Source organism: Cannabis sativa, chromosome 9, assembly GCF_029168945.1.
Source record: "Cannabis sativa cultivar Pink pepper isolate KNU-18-1 chromosome 9, ASM2916894v1, whole genome shotgun sequence".
Lineage (NCBI taxonomy): Eukaryota > Viridiplantae > Streptophyta > Magnoliopsida > Rosales > Cannabaceae > Cannabis > Cannabis sativa.
Window position 1 is genome coordinate 9,788,365 of NC_083609.1, and position 23,158 is coordinate 9,811,522.

The 23,158-nt window shown below is 37.6% G+C and overlaps 1 protein-coding gene and 1 pseudogene across 1 annotated transcript; both read left to right on the forward strand.

The window, feature by feature from the left end:
- The first annotated feature begins 1,965 nt into the window (after positions 1 to 1,965).
- LOC115724501 (uncharacterized) lies at positions 1,966 to 18,175 on the forward strand (annotated as a pseudogene).
- On the forward strand, positions 17,990 to 21,361 carry LOC115725184 (putative disease resistance RPP13-like protein 1). The gene is made up of 3 exons (XM_061104668.1): positions 17,990 to 19,006; positions 19,044 to 21,241; positions 21,337 to 21,361. The coding sequence occupies exons 1-3, from the start codon at positions 17,990 to 17,992 to the stop codon at positions 21,359 to 21,361; spliced, it is 3,240 nt and encodes a 1,079-aa protein (XP_060960651.1).
- Positions 21,362 to 23,158: the final 1,797 nt, after the last annotated feature.

A 23,158-nucleotide genomic window follows, 5' to 3' on the forward strand; every position in this document is an offset into this window, starting at 1 on the left:
TCGAAGACACAACCTCACTAACTTGAAGCCGTGTCCAACACCTGCTACTGCAGGAAGGCCAATGTCCATAACAGAAGGTGAATTGCTCTCTAATCCCACAATTTACAGAAGTGTAATTGGTGGATTGCAGTACTTGTCTCACACCAGACCCGATATCTCTTACGCGGTTAATAAACTCAGTCAATTCCTAAAGGCACCAACAACAGTTCATTGGAATGGAGCTAAACGAGTTCTAAGATATCTAAAGGGAACCTTGCACAAGGGACTTCATATCAGCTGTGATGAACCGCTGAATTTGACTGGTTTTTCAGATGCTGATTGGGCTTGTTGCCCCGATGACAGACGATCTATAGCAGGTTATTGTGTTTTCTTTGGGAACACCCTTGTGTCATGGTCTTCCAAGAAACAACCAGTTGTTGCAAGATCAAGTACGGAGTCAGAGTATCGTGCTTTGGCTCACGTGGCAGCAGAAATTTCATGGATTGAATCTTTACTCAAGGAAATCAGCTTCAAAACACCAACTGCCATTACTTGGTGTGACAATATGGGAGCAAATGCTTTGGCCTCTAACCCTGTTTTTCATGCAAGGACAAAGCATATTGAAGTTGATGTTCATTTTATTCGAGACAAAGTCTTAAACAAAGAGTTGGACATCAGATATGTGCCATCATCTGATCAAGTTGCTGATTGCTTGACAAAGGGACTGTCGAGTTCAAGGTTCAATTTCTTAATCGACAAACTTGGTGTGCAAAATTCACCCCTGCATTTGAGAGGGGATGTAAAGAAATGAACCTATTTTCCTTCTGCTGCATTTTTCCTCTCTTTTGGTAATTTCTTTGTGTGGTCAGTTCAGGACAGGTGTCCTTCTCTCTGTCAATTGAAGATCCCTAGATTGATTTAGCCGTTATTCTTGTAATGATGTGGCAATGATTGCATTTGTACAATTTATTCTTTGTTTGTTACAATTTGCCTACAGCTGTAACCAAGCCATTGGCTTTTCTCTGTATTGGTCATTATTGACCCAGCTTATAAATATATTCACTCAGTCTCTTGAATCATTGAGCTGAGATTTCACAAAACACTCTTGCATTAATTTTCTCTTTACTCATTGTGTTTGATGAGAAAGAATAAAAAAAAAAAGAGAATTTCGAAAAGATAGAGGGTATGATCAATGTCTTTTTCATATTATTTGGTATTAAAAATAAATATGGAATGATAGAAAAATAATTATTTATTAAAATTATTACAGTGTCTTCTTCAAAAAGATTATTCAATTTTTAAGAACGGTATTAGGACATTTATATACTTTCTTTTGTTATTTTTTCTTTACCTTTCATTTTTGGAAAGATTGGATTTGTACATTTGAGAGGAGAAGGGATCCTTTCTTTCCTTTCTTTCTGTCTATTTCCTCCCTACCAAACACATGATTTACTCTCTCATTACAGCTTTTTCCTGGCCTGACCATATAGGTGGGTTAGGTCTGTGCTTAGGGCCCAACTAGTCCAGGGGTTTAAAAAAAATACTTTCCTTTTGAAATTATACAATTTTTTTTTACTGATTTTAAAAAATATCACATTTTTTTATAAATAAAGGCCCAAAATAATTTTTTTTTCTATGGCCCAGAGCCACTAAAAAAACGATAAACTCTAATTATAAAAATTTATTGTCTAGTAAAAAAAAAATAAAATTTGAACCAACAATTTAATATTCTTATATTTTTAATAAAACTTATTTAATATTTTATTTTTAATAATATTTATTTAATATTTTATTTAAATATAAAATTGGTTTTATAATAAACTCAAATTTATGAAAATAAATTTATAAACATAAACATAAATTTATAAATACATAGGGTTTCTCATTTCTATATTTTGCATATTCATTTATTCCATTTACATGTCATTTCTTTTTTTTTTCTTAACCTAATTATTTTTTTTTCATAAATTTACAGATTTTTCAATAATGGCAATTTGTTCTTCAAACATATACTACCCTTCTCAATCTCTTGGGTGGGGAGTCTTGACACCTTCCATCACACAAATAAAGGTTTTTTTTTTTTTTAAAAAAAAAAATAATAAAAAATAAATAAATTTGTTGATTTTATTAATTGTACAAATTAAAAGAGAAATTAATTATTATTATTTTTTTACAGACACATGAAAATAATATTTATAAACCAATTTGGTACTTATTATGGGAAAAACTATGGGGCAATATTCGATGTTGGAATTGCGTAAGTAATTTTATTTTTTTTTCTTTATATTTAAAAAAATAAAAATTAAAAAATTATGATATAAAATGTTATAATATATTTTAATATATAGAAATGTTATTGAAATACAGAATGCAAATATAACAATTTCCGGATATGATCACAACCAATATATTGGTAATTTGGGAGACTTGATGGCTAGTCAATTTGAAAATATTACTGAAACTTTTACTGCTCGACCAACTTCTAAGGGCTTAATATTCATAAGGTATAAATAATATTTTCTATTGTGCTATTTTTATATTGTCTTTAGGGGTTTTTACACCATATACTAAAGTTTTTAATTTTTTTTATTGTGGGACAGAATTTTTTTCAAAAATAATGTATAAATTTTTTATTGTGCACTGTGTTAAGTTTTCATTGTTATTCAGTTGTTTTTTAGTTATTCTACTGTTGTTTTAATTATTCAGTTTTGTTGTTTTATAAAAAGAAAATATTTTTGTAAGAAATTCTATGTGACAGTAAAATTATAAATTTTTGTTAAAAATTCTATATTTTTGTAAAAATCTTATTATTTATCTAATTAGTAATTGCACACTAGAAAATTTAAGAGCATTTATGGCATAAATATATAATATTTTAGGTTTATATATATACTAATTATGTATTTTTTTCAGCGGCTTATATACTTAATATCAATGTTTGTCTATTTTTGTTATTACTTATTACTATACAATATGTTTGACTTTGTATTTGGATAAAAAATGAAAACAAAATATTATTAAAAAATTAATTATTTATTTTATACATGTTCTTTATTTTGATGTTAGAAGCTGTGTATGAAAAAATATAATTAATTGTTAAATAATTAGTTAGAATATAGTGTAAGTTTGCAACAAAATATAATTAGAAATAGTTAATTAATTATGAAAAAAAAGTGAGTGGCAATACTCTTAATTTTTGTAATTAAATAAATTAATGTATATTGTATTTGTTGTGATTAAATTTATTAAAAAAAAATTGATGAATTTAAAAATATTTATTATTAACATATTTATATATTTATATTTATAGGGATATAATTGAGGAACTTATTGATTTTCACAACTTGGGAAAAGTTTATTTGAATCTTACTCCATCAAATATTTTGGTTCGAAAAGAAGTGAATGGTATTCTTAGAGCAGAATTGGCCAAAAATACTTGTATGACTAAAACAAGTGAATATTCTTCATCAGGTAATTAATTAGTTGTAATATTTATTTAATCACTTAATAATAAAGTTTATATATGTATATTCATTGTACTAACTGAAAAACTATAATTAACTATTATGTTAGATTGTAATAAATTTGGTTGGAAAGCAAATGATGCTACGGAAACAATCAAAGGAAATATGTTTAGTTTCGGGTGCATTTTATTTTTCATTATCACCAACGGTAGACATCCTTTTGGAGACGATTCTTACTCTCGGGAATACAATATTGAACATAATAACATGGTGAATGAAAATATTTTGATCAATTTTCCCGAAGCCCTAGATCTTATTTCTCGCTTGTTGAGCGTCAATCCTCTAGACAGGTAATTACATATATAAATATAATATATATGAATGGATTTTATTTAAATTATTTATTTATAGAAAAATCAAATGCTTTGTGTTGTTCAAATATATATGAATAAAAATTTTAATATGAAGTGTACTTAAACAAATTATAACTAGTATATTGAATTTTAATTGTTACAGACCAACAGCTGTAGATGTGTTAAACCATCCGTTCATGTGGAAATCAGAGAAGAAAAAAGACTTAATATGTGATGCTGGTGATCTAGAAAAGAATCATCTTTTACTCTCACAAGCACTTGAAAGTATTTCTATTGAAGAAATAATCGCAACTGATCATCAGAAATTTATTGATTCCACCACTACTTGGGATCAATTTATTGACGAGGCTATAATTAGTCATATGACTCATTTTAGTCAATATGACTTTACAAGTGTGCGATCGCTCATACGTTTCATCAGAAATTTGTGCATTCATTACAAACAACGTCCGAAATATATTAAGGTACCTTTCAATAACCTAGATATAGAATTGAATATCTATTTCAATATATATAATTAATTAATTAATTATTTATTTTGATTTCATATCAGGATCTTATAGGTGTAAGGCATCGGAACGATTTGTACGACAATTATTTTACAATTATATTTCCAAAGCTTTTTATGAAGGTTTACGAAGCAATTTATATATATTGTCGAGGAGAAGAAGACTTTGAAGAATACTTTCAAGATAACAACCAAGAAGACTTCAATATTCTACTACTTTATCAAAATAAAATGGAATAATTTATAGTACATTATAATAAACTTTGTTGGGATTAAACTAGCTTAACCTGTCAAGTCAGCATGTCTATCTATTTGCTCATCAGATGAATCTGAAGAAAGCTGCTGCAAGTTATAACAGTTGGCTTTAATACCAACTTAAAGGGACCCACCAGCAATTATATATAGGGATTCTTCTATTCTCAAAGACAGGTCTGAGTTGAGAGTTCTGATCTCTAATCTCCAAAGCTCATACTTTAGATTCAGTTTAGAGAGAGAGAGTCCAAGATCATAATGAGTGTGTGTGGAGAGATGTAAAAGGGAGTGTCACTCTCTTGAAGTGATTTCCCTCGATGTGAGGTATTTCTTTGTAATTACTTACTGTGTTGAATTGTAATCTTGGACTCATTCTATTGTGTACTACTGGCTATTCCTATTCAATAAAGATCCATCATTCATTCATTATTGAGTTAAGTTTTTTTTGTCTTATTTTTAATTAAGTTCAAGTTTTAGTTTTATGATTGGTTTTAGTTTTGTTGCTCCTAATTTTGTCCAATATATGTGGACCAACCAGACAGGGACACATGGATTAGAACGTCTTAATGCTAGAATTATTTGCTAAGTCTTTATGATATAAGGCAGCATCCGGGACATGCCTCCCGGAGAAGGCAAGCTGAGCCCCATACGCTCCCGGATGCCCAGCTAATATTAAGGCATCTCTGCGAGGTGTCAGGCTTCCCCTGAGCAGTCAATTCGCATTTAATGTCGCATGGGAAGAAGCGTGTTGGGACTGCTACACGCAATAAAGTCTGACGGCACAACCCCCAACCTGCAGCTATGGAGTAATGATCATTTAAGTCTGTTGACGGCTACACTGTGAAAAGTCACATCAATCAAAAGACAACAAGGACATTCCACATAAAAGCCCTACAACACTTAGGGATTTGACCATGCATTACTCATGGTATATTCATTGGGAATGCCCATCTTTATGGATACTTACAGATACACATGTACAATAATTCTGGGGATCACCCCACCAAAAACACTATAAATACCCCCTCAAAGCTCATTAAATGGGGTCGAGAATTTTGGGTTGCATAAGAGCAAGAAGAGTAAATACTCACCAAGAACATTCTCTGTATTTATAAGAGTAAACACTCACCACAAACACTCTCTGTTTTAAATACATCCATAAATAACACAGACTCGTGGACTAAGGCTCATTAACGCCCCAACCATGTAAAAATTCTTCTCTAATTTTCTTACTGTTCTCAAATCATATAATATTTTATTGGTTGCCGAAAACCTCGGTCAACATTTTGGTGCTTTCATTGAGAGTTGAAGAAAGCTTCTGCAAAAATACACTTCACGTTACGAAAATGGTGGAGACTAGAAGTACTCGTCAACCTTGCCCCCTAGAGGATGCTCAAGATCCAAATGAGGAAGACGTAGCCTCAAGAGCAGCTGAGGGCTTTGAGGAAGAAGAAGGAATTCCTGACGATGACTACGAGGGATACCTCGACGAGTATGCCTACGATGAAGGTAGCTACTCATACTTGGTGCTCTTAAGGCAAAAAGCCATCGATCACGAAGCTGAGATCGAAGCCCAAAAATCACAAAACCAAAAAATGCAAGAGGTGATGCTAGCCATGCAAAATGCCATGGAGGTGGCTGGCATCCACGTACATCCCAAGGCGATGACTGTTGGACTTGGCAAGGAACCAGAGGAATCCTCGCCTAGCACCCAACAGAAAAAGTCTAGGGAGCCTAGCCCCATAAGATATCCCCCTGAAGGAAACCAAAAGAAAAACCCTACCACTACCCCTGGGCGAAAGAAAAAGGCGCAGGATCCGCGAAAGATCCGCTCAGATTTCCCGAAAGGGAAAGGTCCGCAGAGGGGCAAGCTCCAAAAAGGGAGTCTTGGCCCTCAGGATCGAGAGGACCGAAAAAGCATTTCTGTGCACCAGGAGCCCGGAGGTAGAGGAAGAAGAGGACAGAGATGTCCTCCCGTTGATTTGAGAAATCAAATCAATGGGAACCAAGGTGACCTCCGAGATCACCTTGACCAAAAGAAATACGGACCCGCGGTCTCCACGGGAACGTTAAATGAAGGAATCATGGCGGAGCTCGCCATACTCCGAAAAGATATCGCCCGAGTCTCCCGGAGACAAAAAGGGGACGACTCCGACTCAGACTGTGAGGACCGGGAGCCATGTGCTAAGCACATCCTGGAAGCAGAACTTCCCAAGAATTCTAAGATGCCCGAAATGGCACCTTATAACGGGAACTCCGATCCAAGCGACCACTTGTCGCGGTTTAACCGTGTCATGACGGTCATGAGAGTCAGCAATGACGCGAAATGTCTGTGCTTCCCGCTTACTCTAAGCGGGTCCGCGGAAGAATGGTTCAAGAAGCTAGAACCAGGATCCGTGGGCTGTTGGAACAAGTTGCAGTCCAACTTCCGAAGACAATTTGTCGCCGCACAAAAGGTCAACCTGGAGGTCGGTGCCTTGACTAACATCAAGCAACTGCCCACCGAGACCTTGAAAAACTACATAAAGAGGTTCCGAGAGGAATCCTCGACGACCAAGAAGGTTGATGACGGACAACAACTTGCCCTTCTCCAGGCAGGCATCTGTACAGGCACTCCCTTCTAGAACGAACTACAACAAGAGGGGGTTGCTAGCCTTCAGGACTTACAGAAGAGAGTCCAAAAATATATCAACCTTGAAGAGGCCCAAATAGTGGCCTATGGAGGATACTATCCCACCGGGATAGCAGGGTACATGCCCAGAGCACCGCCCTCGGGTACTGTCCCAACCGCGGCTCCACCGATGAGCGGCATACAGTTCTTTGCTACTCTCGGATATAGCCAGGGCCAGGCCTTGGCACCTGCATCATCCCATTTTGGAAATCCCTCAGGGATAAATGGACAAGCTCTCTCGCACTCCGCTCCAACCGCTAGCCTGGCAGGCCCTTCCTAGGGTTCAAGGAGTAAACGATCCTCCAAAGGCAGCACCCGGACGGAGGAAAAACGCCAAAAAAAGGAGTACACTCCCCAGTACACCCAGTACACGGAGCTGACGGACTCCCAAGAGCGTGTGTACTTTGCTACTAGGTAAAATACACACTACAGGAGACCACCTCCCTTATACAAGGATAGCTCCCGGAGGGATCCAAACAAAAGATGCGAGTACCACAACGACATTGGGCATATCACCAAAGAATGCAAAAATCTCAGAGACGAGATTGAAAACCTGATCCGATTGGGCCACCTCTATGAGTGGATCAAGAATCGGCTGCCCCACCTCAATCCGGGCCAAGCGATTGTGCCACAGGGAACACCGGGGGGTGCAGCAGGAGTATTGGCTCCAGTTGCTCCCGCGGGCGATGCCCAGCACATCCCCGGTCTGCCGCCCAGACCCAACGGGAGGGTAGCCATGATCTCCGGAGGACCCCATATTGGAGGAACCACCCGCAGAGAACTAAAGTGATACGCAGGGGCCGTAAAGCACAATGAGGTTTGGGAGGTTGCTCAACTCCCAGCTCAAAGGCCCCGACTGATGGATCAGCCCATCACGTTCACGGAAGAAGACGCCAAGATGGTGCGCTTCCCTCATCATGATCCGTTAGTCATTGAGACCCCCATTGCCAATAAAGTGGTGGCTAGAGTATTGATTGACAATGGAAGTTCCGTGAATTTACTTTTCAAGGAGGCCTTCATTTCAATAGGCTTGACGGACCGAGACCTCTCACCCAGTGGTTCCCAACTCACAAGGTTTAACGGAACAACGCTTATCCCAATGGGAAAAGTGAGGCTTCCCGTCACTTTGTGCCCGGACACCCCCTTGAGCACGTTCAAATACTGCACTTTTGTGGTGGTGGACTGCCCGACAGCTTATAACGCGATCCTCGGCCGACCGGCCCTGGTAGATTTTGGCGCAGTCACATCCATTCGGCACCTGTGCTTAAAGTTCCCTACCCAGGAAGCTGGAATAGGGATGGTGAGAGGAAACCAGGGGGAGGCAAGGCAATGTTACAATGTTGCAACCCACCTACCCGTACTGATGGTCCGGGAAACCATCGAGCCAGGAATGGCTGAAGAAGATGAGTTGGACCTCCAGGTGGGGTCCGAAAAAATTGTGGAACCAATGGAGGATGTCGAGGAAAGATCAGTGTGCGACCTCGACTCCACCAAGGTACTCCGGCTGGGAAAAAGCCTAGATCCGGAGGAAAAAGAAAGAATAATAAAAACACTGAGGGGGGCCATCGAAATTTTTGCATGGCGCCAAGAGGACATGACTGGCATAAGTTCCCGTGTCATCACCCATGTCCTCAACGTCAACCCGGACATGCCACCAGTCCAACAAAAGCGACGCCCCCCGACTCGGTAAAGGCCGAGGCCCTAGAGAAAGAGGTGGACAAGATACTGACGAACAGCATGATCCGCGACGTATACTATCCGGAATGGCTAGCCAATCCGGTCTTGGTGCCCAAGCCAAACGGAACTTGGCGAGTTTGTATAGATTTTACCGATCTAAACAAAGCTTGTCCAAAGGACTGCTTCCCGCTACCCAGGATCGACCAGATGGTAGATGCCACTTCCGGATTTAAATTACTATCCTTCATGGATGCCTACGCCGGGTATAACCAAATAAAGATGCACACGGCGGACCAAGAATGCACTAGCTTTAGGACAGATAAGGGGGTATACTGCTACGTGGTCTATGCCTTTCGGACTGAAGAACGCTGGAGCGACCTACCAAAGAATGGTCAATCGGATGTTCAAGGGCTACCTGGGGCAAAACATGGAGGTATACGTGGACGACATGCTCGTCAAGTCTAAAGCATGCAGTAGCCATGCGAACGACTTAGAGGAGTGTTTTGAGGTAGTCCGGAGATACGGCATGAAGCTCAATCCAAAGAAATGCACCTTTGGGGTCAAATAAGGGAAATTTTTAGGCTTCATCGTCAGCCAGAGGGGGATTGAGGCAAACCCAGAGAAAATCCAAGCTCTCTTGAGCATGCCGTCTCCCAAGAAGCATAAAGACGTGCAGAGCCTAACCGGAAAGGTTGCTGCCCTGAGCCGTTTCATCTCCCGGTCTACAGACAAGTGCATCCCCTTCTTCAACATACTGAAGAAGTGTCAAAAGTTTGAGTGGTCGGACGAGTGCGAGGAGGCATTCAAAAAGTTGAAAGAACATATGGCCAAGCCTCCTATCCTATCAAAACCCGTTCTCAGAGAGGACCTATTCCTATATTTGGCCGTCTCCGAGCACGCGGTCAGCGCTGCCCTAGTCCGGGAAGAAGAGAAAACTCAACATCCCGTGTACTATGTTAGCAAGCGCATGATAGGAGCGGAGACAAGGTACCCCATCATCGAAAAACTGGTTTTCTGCCTTCTAATGGCCTCCAGAAAACTAAGGCCATATTTCTAAGCACACCCGATCAAGGTACTGACCAACCACCCACTCCAGCAAGTCCTCCAAAAACCAGAAGCATCCGGAAGGCTCCTCAAGTGGGCAATGGAGTTAAGTCAGTTCGACTTACACTACGTTCCCCGAATCTCCATAAAAGGCCAAGCCTTGGCAGACTTCATTACCGAATGTAATGAAGCCGAGGCAACCGCAAATGCACCAACACCATCGGTCCCCACATGGAGAGTATTTGTGGACGGAGCCTCCAATGAAAATGGATCCGGAGCGGGGGTGGCGATGATATCCCCGACCAGAATGCGACTCCAGGCAGCCCTACGGTTCGACTTCTCAGCTTCAAACAATAAGGCCGAATACGAGGCCCTGATAGCAGGGCTGAGGCTAGCGAAAGCCGTAGGGGCCAAAAGGTCCCAGCTGGTCGTAAATCAGATATCGGGAGAGTACCAAACACGCGGCGAGCGAATGGCCGCGTATGTAACAATAGTCCAGGAGCTGCTCCACGAGTTCACGGACTACAAAGTAGAAAGAATCCCCCGGGAAAAGAACGCTCACGCGGACTGTCTGGCTAAGTTAGCTTCAGATAGTGAAATCGAAGGGCTGGGGGTAGTACCAGTGGAATGCTTGGCGCTCATCAAACCCTACGGGCCTAAGACTGGCATATTTGCCAACGGAAGGAACGTAATGTACTGCTAAAGGAGACTTACCGGAGCCGGAAGTACTGGCACCAGGAGCCCCGGTGTTCGGCACCTGAACCGAAGGCTTTGGCCTAGGAGCCCTCCTCTCAGCCGGGCTTCCAATGCGAAGGGGCTTCCCAGCGATCGCCTGGCTTCTCCTGTCGACCGGGCTCCCAACGCGAAGGGGCCTCCCGGATGCTGCCTGGGCCTTGGAATAAGCCTTCTCCTAGGCCTTCCGGTAGAGATATTCCTGGTACTTCTTCTCTGCGGTGGCGATGAGTTCATCCCGGAAGGTCTTCTCCGCGGCGGGCACCCTCACATTCGGACAGATAACCTTAGAAAGGTTAGAGTCCTCCACTGATTGGTGCAGCAGGATAAGCTTGGCCTTCCGGCAGTTCTCCGTCGTGACTAAGCCCCCGACGTCAAGATTCACCCGGTCGTAAGTCGCAAAGACCTGGGCCCTCCGGAGAAAGACCTGAGTAGGCGCGGTCCGCTCATAGGGGGAATCCTGACCCACTCTGTGAGAAGCTCCGGGTGCTCCACAGCTCGAAACCCGGAGGATAAGAAGAAGCGGTGGCGATACTCTTTAACATGAGTTTGCCTATTATAAGGGACCACCCCATCATTAGAAGGGTGGGCCCGAAATCCGTAAAAACCATCTTTAAGTTTGTCCCCCTTCTTGGGGACAGAAATAAGTTCATAAAAATATAAAATCTCCGCCGGACTGGGAGAGCCCCATCCCCGGGCGGAGTAAAAAATAAACAAGCCTGAAAGCAGGCGGTATGCTTGAGGAATCAATTGGTATGGCGCAAGGCCGACAAATACTAAAAAATTAATAAAATAGTCTTGAAGAGGAAGCATGGCCCCGGCCATCAGGTGCGTCTGGCTCCAAGCCCCGAAGCCGCCATAGTTATGGTTGGGCGTCTCTGCATCTCAGGGCAGTCGGTGATACGTCCCGGATGTCGAGGGTTTGATTCCAGCCACTTCCACGATGTTCTCCAGCTGGTGGGGGCAGGTTAGGGTGGAATGAAGCTCAGTCGCCTCCCATCCTGTGGCCCGAGATTTATACCCCTCCTGGGCAACGGGACCCAGCGAGACGTCTTCAAGGGTAGCCAGACGCTTACCGCTCTTCTTGGACAATTTTGAGTCGGACGCAGACATGTTTTGATTCTGAAAAAAGAGTTAAGATTCCAGCAGTTAGGCCCCATACCAAACCCTAAATCAAAAAAAGGGAATGGGGGTCCCCTAATCGCTGGAAAGAGGCCCCCTCCGGACATTTGTCAACCAGAAAACCTTAGAAGGATTTCCTGGACAAAAGTCGGGTGCAATGAACTCACAGAAGGCGACATGGCGCATAAAAGAAAAGGAAAGGGCAGAAAATCGAGAAAAGCAAAGTCTTCTCTATGCCCTAAAAGGCCAGTACACGAAGAGTGTATGGTCCTTTGCAAAAAAAAAAATTAATAACGACAGGTACGTGACAAGAGTAACCCTAACACCATAGAAGGTGAATCTAGACCTGTTACGTGAAAAACTCAAAAGAATACATTCCCAGGAACTTCAAATACCAAACCCAGAAAAAACAAACAGATAAGTAAAGCATACCATGGACACGAACAGTAAAGCAAGGAATGCGAGAAACTTACAGTGAAGTGTTGAAACTGGGGGTTCTGTTGTCGATCAAACAAAGGAAATGTAGGCTGACCGTAGTGAATGAAGGATAGCAGGGAAATTTGTAAAGTGTTCGAACGTTTTTCTCTTAGTCTAGGGATTTTGCTCTGAGAAACCCGAACAAAAGTTGGCAAGAAATGGAAAGTAACCAAATGAAGGAAAGATGGTGGCTTTTATAGGCCAAAGTGCATGAGGAACAGGCGCTATCACCTACCAATCGAACGGCTGGGGAGGCGCACGATTCGAATTCCCAAAAATCAACGGTTGGATTGATTCGTAATTAAGGCGGTGGAAACGTTTGAGTATCCGTCTGATACCATTAATGCGCCGTATCAATCAATGGGCATGAAACGAATCGACATCTGCAAAAAGTGAATCGCTGCATTAAAGGCTATCATTAAATACACCTTCACGCGCTCAAAGCTCGTGCCAGGAAACCGAGGGGTCAACCGGAGGCACCTGAACAAGCCTTGTTTTCTTTTTCAAATAAACAAGGCTTGGGGGGTAAATGTTGCCCCTAATTTTGCCCAATATACGTGGACCAACCAGACAGGGACACGTGGATTAGAACGTCTTAATGCTAGAATTATTTGCTAAGTCTTTATGATATAAGGCAGCATCCGGGACATGCCTCCCGGAGAAGGCAAGCTGAGCCCCATACGCTCCCGGATGCCCAGCTCATATTAAGGCATCTCCGCGAGGTGTCAGGCTTCCCCTGAGCAGTCAATTCGCATTTAATGCCGCATGGGAGGAAGCGTGTTGGGACTGCTACATGCAATAAAGTGACGGCACAACCCCCAACCTGCAGCTGCGAAGTAATGATCATTTAAGTCTATTGACGGCTATACTGTTAAGAGTCACATCAGTCAAAAGACAATAAGGACATTCCACATAAAAGCCCTACAGCACCTAGGGATTTGACCATGCATTACTCATGGTATATTCATTGGGAATGCCCATCTTTATGGATACTTACACATACACATGTACAATAATTCAGGGGGATCACCCCACCAAAAACACTATAAATACCCCCTCAAAGCTCATTAAATGGGGTCGAGAATTTTGGGTTGCATAAGAGCAAGAAGAGTAAATACTCACCAAGAACATTCTCTGTATTTATAAGAGTAAACACTCACCACAAACACTCTCTGTATTAAATACATCCATAAATAACACAGACTCGTGGACTAAGGCTCATTAACGCCCCAACCACGTAAAAATCCTTCTCTAATTTTCTTACAGTTCTCAAATCATATAATATTTTATTGGTTGCCGAAAACTTCGGTCAAAAAGTTTTGAATTGTTTTTTTTTGGACATTATTACTGCTGTAACAACTTGTTTTAAGGGTGAGGATTCACCACAAACTTATTAACTAATTTTTTGTTTAAAGAAAAAGTTATTGGAGGGATATAGTATTTATGTTTTAAATTAATTATATAATTGAAGAAAGGGATTAATTCAACTCATATTATATACAATAAAACCCTTATCAACTTCAATTTCTAGTAAATTAGAGAAAGTGATTAGTTGCATCAAATTAAAAGGTATAAGTACAAAAGTGATTAGCTAAGGAAAAAACTTTCCTCACAATTGAAGCGGCCATTTGGAGTCATTCAAGATTAATTGAAATGCTATAATAATTACTGATCAATTTTGTGACTTTGTGACTCGAAATAATCTAAATAGTGTACGAAATTTTATACGAAATGCATAATTTTAGAAAAATATTGTACAACACAAAAATTTTGTTGCACCATCTTGAATTGTACTATTAAGATATTTGGATTGAAATTTTTTGTATAAAAGTTGAAAGTTTAGGGGTACGATTTGATAGACATTAAATTTTGGAGGTACAATTTAGTACATGAACAATCGACATATTAATAAAATTGAACAAAATTGGATAGATTTCTTTGAATCTAACAATCTCAATATTTGAAAGGAATTTTTGATGAAATGAAAAGTTTGAGAACATGATATGGTACATGTCAAAGTTAGAAAAAAAAATTTAACAACCTAAAAAATTTAGTAATATAATTTGATATATACTATATACATATTAAAATTTGATAGATAAAATCCTAACAACCCATAATAAAATAGTTAAATATCAAATCACATACATTTTAATTGAATGATTATTATAAAACTTCACTAACCATTTCCAAAATTTCACCTCGTAATGATATTGAAAATCACTAATAATACCTAAATAATTTAGCAAATCTAAAGATTTTAATGTCAAAAATAAAACTTAGTTTTTTCTATAGTTTCAAAAAGGTAACAAGTAAATTAACAATTAAGTTTCAACTTTCACGTGCCAAAAAGTCACAAAGCCAAAATGTTCAATCAAATCAATAAAAAAATATATCTTTATTCATAAAATATGAATAAAAGTTACGTCTTTACTAAAAAAAGAGAAAAAGTTTAATCTTTGAAAGTGTCAAACAACAAGAAGTCAGAGACAATAATCTCTGCCATTTTTAAGTGTAATAAAGAAAAGCTTCAAGCTTCCAAGGTTGAGACCATATCTCGCTTAGCTCAATGGAGGATCGACAATTTCGGACCTTGCTCATACAAAAAATCAGACCCATTTAAGGTTGGCTTATGGAACTGGTACGTACTACACTAAACTCAATATCCATTTGGGTTTTGAGTTCAGGCATTTGTCTGCGGAGAAGAATCGTTACATGTACATTCGTTTATTTCCAGAACCTTCTAGACTCTCCGAAGATCAACCTCCACTTGCTCGCTTTGTTCTCAAAGTCTCCAATTCAGCTGGTGCTCGCAGACCTTACATCTCTCCTGGTTTGTCTCTTTATTGATTTCTAAAGTTCATTACTTTTCTGATTACATGTTTGACTTTTTGTGATATCTGAGAATCTAACCCAAACTTTGATGAAAGAGGGAAAAGGGTGTTCTTATTTTTTTGGAATTAAGTAATTGTAATTCAAGTTTCTTGTTTTGATTATCTGATTAAACAGTTGTTAATCTTTATAATGTATTAGTTTGGAAGTTAGTTAGTCTTTGTATAGACTTAGTTATACAGCTGTTTGTAGCTGTTAACTAACAACTTTTTCTACTGAATTTAGAAGTGGATGATGAAATTTGTTTGTTATTTTTTTTTGGGGGGGTAATTGAGCTTTTGGGCTTGTGAATTTTAGAAAAAAGTTTGGAACTTGATCCGTTGTTCTTTCTAAAGTTCATTAGTTCATTACTTTTCCATGCTTGAGTTTTTGTGATATCTGAGATTCTAACCTAAGCTTTGATGAAAAAGGGAAAAGGGTGTTCTTGTTTTTTGGTAAAATTGTAGTTTTTGGTTTAATTCAAGTTGGAAATTTGACAAGTAATTTGGTTGTTATAGTTTATAAATTATAGTATTAGTTTGGAAGTTAGTCAATCTTTGTGCGAAGTTAGTTATAGAGCTGTTTGTAGATGTCAACTAACACCTTTTTGGTTCTTTCAGTTAATTTTGGATTCTTGATATGATTGTATCAATGTGCAAATATCAATGAGACTTTTCTTGCTTGTTCTTTATCTCCTTCCTTTCACTATCTCAGCTATGTCTAAACCCTATAACTAGGATACTTCATTTTCTATCTACTTTTTTCTACTGAATATAGAAGTGGATGCTGAAATCGGTTTTTGTTTGGGTAATTAAACTTTTGGGCTTGTAACTTTTGGAATAAAGTTTGAAACTTGACAAATATTTTTGATTTGGACTCTGTTTTATCAAGAGGGAAACCAAATTCATTGTTTTATCGTTTTTTGAGATGGTAGTTACTGAAAGCTTTGATAGTGTCTTTCATGAGCTTATGCTTGTTGAATGTTACTACTTGTGGTTTTCGGACTATTACCGCGTAGAAATTTACGTTCTTTATAGCGAATTTAGAAGTTGATGCTGAAATTGTGCTGTAGTCTCTTCCAGTTGTAGAAAAGAGGAAATTTTTTTAAGGAGTAATTGCAGCTTGGGATTGTAATTCTTGGAATGAAATTCGATACTTGGACAATTACTTTTATCTGGGTTTTGTTTATCAAGAGAGAACCTAATTCATTAGTCTTTTTTAATGGTAATCTTATGTGTTACGGTCTATTGTTAGTAGTTCACTTTGATATGAAAAGATTTTGGGTTGTGGAGTCCTCCAAAATTAATGCAAAAATGAAACCTAATTTTGGGTTATGTCATAAGTTGATGCATGTTGATTGTTACTAAGCATGATGCCCTATTATACTTAGGTTGGTAAGTTTGCTGGTTCGATGATTTTCCTTGTTTCGAATTTCTGGTTTGATGATTTTCCTTGTTTCGAATTTCTGGTTTCTATATATTAGTCTTTTGTTACTCATAGAATTATTCGGAAATCTCTATACTATCTCTAATACCACTTAGCAATTTAGATTCTTCATCCTGAACTTAGAAGTTGATGCTGAAATCGGTTTCTGTTTAGGATTATATACTTATTGCAGCAAGGAAAATTGATTTTGTTATTTCATTTAGATGGGTTTTGAACCTATTGAAACCGATATGTTTAATCAATTTGGCCATGTTGATACTAATGATTTTAAATGCAGTATGAATGATTCTTGTATTACCGAGTGACTAAATGTTATGATTACTGGTGCAGTTCATGAGAGGCTACTTCGAAATTGCGATGACTTTGTTTGGCCTATAGATACCACCTTTGTTGGTCGATTTATCATCGATGTTGAGTTTCTTGATTTGAAAATATACTCCGTAAATGTGAGTTGCATTACTCCTAGAGATTTCATATTGTTATTCTTCTCAATGTAATGATCATTTTGTTCTTAAATTCAGGGCGGTGAAGCTAGTTCTACTTCTATATGGCCAATCGACAGAACAATAATGCAATCACTATCAATGCAAAACACACTTCGATGCCTCTCGAGGATGCTCGATGAATCAATCCATACTGATGTAACAATCCACGCAGTTGGTGGCACATTAAGTGCTCACAAGGCGATTTTGTCAGCGAGTTCTCCCGTCTTCCATAGCATGTTTCATCACAACCTAATGGAGAAAGAGTCCTCAACTATTCATATCGAAGACATGCTGGTAGATTCTTGTATGGCCCTTCTCAGCTACTTGTACTGAACCATTAAACAAATGGACTTCTGGGAGCACCGTGTGGCACTCCTTGGAGCTGCAAGCAAATACGATATTGCAGACCTTCAAGATGCTTGCGAGGAGAGTCTCATGGAAGATATCAACTCAGGTAATGTTCTGAAGAGGCTTGAAGAGGCCTGGCTTTACCAAAATATATGATATTAGAGAGGAAGTAAATGAGTTTATGAGGTGCGCTGATAGGGAACTTATGATTGAGGTGTTTCAAGAGTTGCTTACTGTTTGGAAGCCGCCTTAATTACCGAAACAAATGTATATTTGTTATGGTGTATATTTTTAGTGTATATCTTTAACTTGTTTGAACATGAAAACTTTGTTGGAGCCATCGCTATGTAATATATTGGCAGTATTATTTAAAAGAAAAAAAAAGTCATTGCTGTTAGGTTCATTCATTATTAGCCATAAAAATCTTATCTTTAAGCGTTAGACCTTTGAATATTACATCAACTCTAAACCAAGACTCCTTTTGTTCTAACTTCTAAGCTCTATCCATACACTTGTTATATCTTCCAAGATCTGAAACCATGGCGGAATTAATGGTGGGAGGAACTCTTCTTTCGGGTTTGATGAATGTTCTCTTTGATAGGCTTGCTTCTAAAGATGTCCTTGAATTCTTTCGAGGAAATAAGGAAGCAAATCTCAAGAAGTTGAAGACTATGTTCTGGTCTACTGATGTTCTACTCAATGATGCCGAGCAGAAACAACTTGGAGATGACAATGTGAAGAAGTGGCTAGAAGATCTTAAAGAAGTAGTTTATGAAGCTGATCATGTGATGGACAAGATCAACACTGAAACCTTGCGAATCAAGATGGAGAAAGGTGAACTCGAAAGCACAACAAGTAAGTCGTTGAGCTTTTTCAAAAAGTTTTATAATCCATTTAAAAAAGCTTTGACATGTGAAGTAGAGAAGATTCTTGATACATTAGATGATCTTTTGGCTCAGACAAAATACCTAGATTTGAAAAAAGTAGATATGAAAACAACTTTACAACATAGACCACATGCTCCTTTGCTAGAGGATTCTAAGGTCTATGGAAAGGAGAGTGAAAGAAAGGCTATTATTAAGCTAGTCTTGTCTCATGATGTTGGTGACCATAAGATCTCTGTTATTTCTATAGTAGGGATGGGTGGTATAGGCAAAACTACGCTTGTCCAAAGCGTGTATGCAGATACCAGTGTCAAACAACACTTTGACTTGAAAGCATGGGTAACTATCTCCGTCGATTTTGATGTTTTAAAAATAAGTAAACTTATTTTGGAGGCAATCACTAAACAAAGATGCGATGCAGAGGAGGTACATCAACTTCAAAATGAATTGAAAAGTGCATTGATTGGGAAAAAGTTTCTTTTTGTTCTTGATGATGTATGGAATGAGAATTATTTGTTGTGGGACTCTTTGAAAAGTTGTTTTCAATTTGGCGAGCAAGGTAGTAAAATTATTGTGACCACGCGGAGCAAGGATATTGCATTGATGATGAAGACAAATGTTCAACCTTACGGTCTTCAAGTAATGTCTGACGATAATTGTTGGAAGTTGTTTGCAGAACACGTCTTCGATGATATAGACTCCAAATGAGGTACATCTAGAATTGGAGGAAATTGGAAAGCAAATTGTTGAAAAGTGCAAGGGTCTTCCTTTAGCTGTAAAATCGATGGCTGGACTTTTACGATCTACGTCAAATCATGAAGAATGGAGGCATGTATTGCAAAGTGATATCTGGGAGTTGCCAAATCGCCTTAACATCGGAATTGTTCCGGCTTTATGGTTGAGCTACCACTTCTTACCTCCTTATTTGAAACCATGTTTTTCTCATCTTTCGATCTTTCCCAAAGATTATGAATTTCGAAAAGATGACAAAGATAAAATAATCTTAATTTGGATGGCAGAAGGTCTTTTGCAACCTCAGAAAGGGAAAAGAATTGAAGATGTTGGGGAAGAGTATTGGAATGCTTTAATATCAAGATCGTTTTTTCAAGGAAACAATACATGGAATCTTAATATTTCTATGCATGATCTTATGCATGATTTAGCTATGCATATATCAGGTCAAAGTTGCTTTATTTATGATAGTTGTAACGACTCTCGCAAGTTAATAACCAGTAGCAAGATTCGCCATCTATCATACATGAAGGACTTGAAAGATACAATAGAATTTGACAACTTCTCTAGAGTGAAGCATTTGCGTACCCTGTTGGCTTTGCCATTACGACATATATGGAGATCACTTAAGACCCAATTTAAGCTTGAAATGGTGCTAAAGGATGGAGGATGCTTAAGAACTCTTTCTTTGTCACAATCGCATATCACAAACTTGCCTGATTCAATTGACAATTTAAAACAACTCAGGTATTTGGATGTCTCCGGCACAAAAATCAAAGAGTTACCTCTTTCAATTTGTGAGTTGTACAATTTGGAAACACTCTTATTGATGTATTGTAATGAACTCACACAATTGCCAACCAACATTTCCAACTTAATCAACTTGCGTCATCTTGTAACAAGTTGGAGTCGTTTAAAAGAGATGCCACCAAATATTTGTAATATGACAAATCTTCAGAGGTTAAGTGATTTTGTTTTGTGTAGAAGTGATGGATCGAGGATCAAAGAGTTGGGCAAGTTGGAGAATCTGCATGGAAGCTTACATGTTTCAGGCCTTAGCTATGTTAATGATGTGAGTGACGTTTTGGAAGGCGAATTGAAGAACAAAAAGTATCTTGACGAGCTCATTCTTTCATGGAATGGCACGAAAGATAGCTCAACAAAGGAAAGAGAAGTACTTAATGCACTCCAACCACATGTAAATTTAAAGAAACTCGAGATTATTGGTTATAACGGTACAAGTTTGCCAGATTGGGTAACGCATCCATCATATCGTAACTTGGAAGAGGTTGATCTACACTGTGAAAATTGTTGCTTGCCGCTATTATCATTTCAACAACTAAGTTCACTGAGATATTTTCGTGTTACCTGCATTGATATGCATGATGAATTTCGTAGTATTTCCTTGAATAAGCCCTTTCCATTCTTAGCAAGATTAGAACTTGTTAGAATAGATATGTTGGATTGGTCGTTTATTAATAAGAGTGACCAAACAAGTGAGATTTTTCATTGTTTAAAGCAATTTGATTTAAAAAGATGCGGGAAATTAAATGTGGCATTACCTGGCTGTAATTTTCCATCATTAGAAGTCATCAACGTTGTACATTGTGATGAAATGGTAACTATATTTCCAACAAGTACTCACATTGACTCTGCATATCCTTCCCTCAAAACGTTGAACATAAATAATTGCTCAAGGTTGGAAACCTTTTCAGTGATGGGGTTGCCACCTTCTTTAAGAAGTCTATACATCACATCATGTGATATGCTCGTGGATAATCGCATGAAATGGAATTTACAAAGTCTCCCATCATTGAATGATTTAGATCTCTGCCGATGTGGAGTTGTGGTGGATTCATTTCTAGAGGAATGGCTGCTCCCACCATCTTTAAAAGCTCTTAAGGTTTTCAACTGCAATAACCTCAGAGCTCTAAACGTCAAAGGCTTCCAACACCTCACCTCCCTTCGTCGATTAGAACTTCGATTTTTGGAAAAGCTAGAGTGCTTACCACCAACAGAACTGCCTCAGAGTGTTAATTATTTGTCAATAGGAGGATGTAGTCTGTTAATTCCGAGGTGCAAGGAAGGAACTGGGGAAGATTGGCCCAAAATTCAACACATACCAAACATACTAACCGAAGAAACAAAACATAATAAGACATATTTTGAAGACAGGTAACTATTCATCTCCACCTCAACCTTGAATTTATTTCAGCAAATACATTTTGATTTATATATGTTTGTTTGAATACTAATCAACATATTTACAGGGGAGGAAACAGTACTTATGGGTGATGATGATTATAATTGAGTCTCAATGATTTTCATCAAATTGCTTCTTTTAATTCACTCTACCAATTGGGATTATTCAAGCTAAAGTCATGTTCAAACTTTTAATAACAATAATTAGTTTGATGTTTTGGTTTTAATGTGTTATTCTAATTCCAACCAGTTGATTGGTAAATAAGTAACTATTTTGACAAGGAGTAATGGTGATTTAAATCTTCTTGTATATTTACTTAAAATATTTCACAAAAATGTAACAAGTTGTAAATAATTACAATGTGTTATAAATATTAATAATTATGTGGATGTCCAAATCTTTTATTTATTACCATGAATTGTAATCAACATTCCTCTTTTCCTTAGTTTCTCTTTTTCTTAGTTTCTTAATATCTCACTCTTGTATTTGTATAAATAGGGGTTCACCCCATTGGAATAAACAACTCAGAAATTCTCGTTCACTTTCTCTTTCTCTCTTCATCTTCTTCTTCTTTCTTCTCATCTACTTTATATTATTTTATATTATTTTATAATACGTTATCAGCACGAGTCGCTGCCCAAGCTTCAAGCATGAATCTCTGCCTAAGACCCAATGTAAGTATTTTGTTAAAGTTCTTGAATTGTTTCAAAGTCACGATACATTAAATATATATTTATATATATCCTCATCTGACTGAAACAATTTCAAGAATCATTTGGTTTCCTTTTTCTTTTTATCTATATATCTATATATTATATATGTATGTATATGTTTTTATATATTTATTATTAATTTCATATATATATATTATGTTATTATCATTCATAATATTTACAATATATGTGTGCCTATGATATGATAGAGAAAATCTATATAAATTATACATATATCCAAAAGATTATGTATTATCGATAAAATATTGCATATATCCTAAAGATTATGCATCATCGATAAAATATTACATATATCCTGAAGATTATGCATCATCGATAAAATATTGCATATATCCTGAAGATTATGCATCATCGATACAAAATTGTATATATCCCGAAGATTATGCATCCTCGATAAAATATTGCATATATCCTGATGATTATGCGTCCTCAATAAAATCTTGCATATATCCTGAAGATTATGCAAACGTAATATTCATTATATAGTTGATGGATATATAATGAAAGATATGAATACATATTTATATATATGTTCTTGTATTCTTTGAGGACAATGAAAAGTAATCTAATATCGATATAGATTTTGACAAACATTTCCTGAAGTAAATGTTTTATATTTGTCAAAAAAAATGATTGTATTTATGTGAATACAACTAAAGAATCATTAAAAATAATTATTATTGATGCAATTTTATAGTGGGTTTTGAATATCCAAAAAGAATATTAAGAAAATTGCATTGAAACATCAAAGTATAAGAATAACAATAAGCATGACTAATGTTATTTAAATACATGAGGCATGTATTTATTGTTCATCATTCCCTGCAGAGAATGATACGAATTGAAGTCAATTACTTTTAAAGATTCCTCGTATTAGTCATGTTATTATACATTGTTATTACTTGCAATGTTGGAAATTATTGAATCTGACATATATTAAAGATTAAATTTTGCATACATCTTGGAGACTATGCAAAAATTGCATTCATATATTCTTTGAAATATCGTAAAAGAAATTGTTGAATAATTTCTTATATTTTTATGGATGAACAACTAATAAATTTTTAAGAAATTTATAATAATGTTCTACTTGTTCAACGTCATTCCCCGAAGTGAATGTAATGATTTTAAATAATCAATGACATTATTTACTAC

What these genes read in the sequence shown, in the direction of transcription:
- LOC115725184 (XM_061104668.1), top strand. Translation starts at nt 17,990, where the DNA reads ATGGCGGAATTAATGGTGGGAGGAACTCTTCTTTCGGGTTTGATGAAT. An exon ending in ATAATTGTTGGAAGTTGTTT is followed by an intron (nt 19,007 to 19,043) that starts GCAGAACACGTC and finishes ACTCCAAATGAG; the next exon opens with GTACATCTAGAATTGGAGGA. An exon ending in AAGACATATTTTGAAGACAG is followed by an intron (nt 21,242 to 21,336) that starts GTAACTATTCAT and finishes ACATATTTACAG; the next exon opens with GGGAGGAAACAGTACTTATG.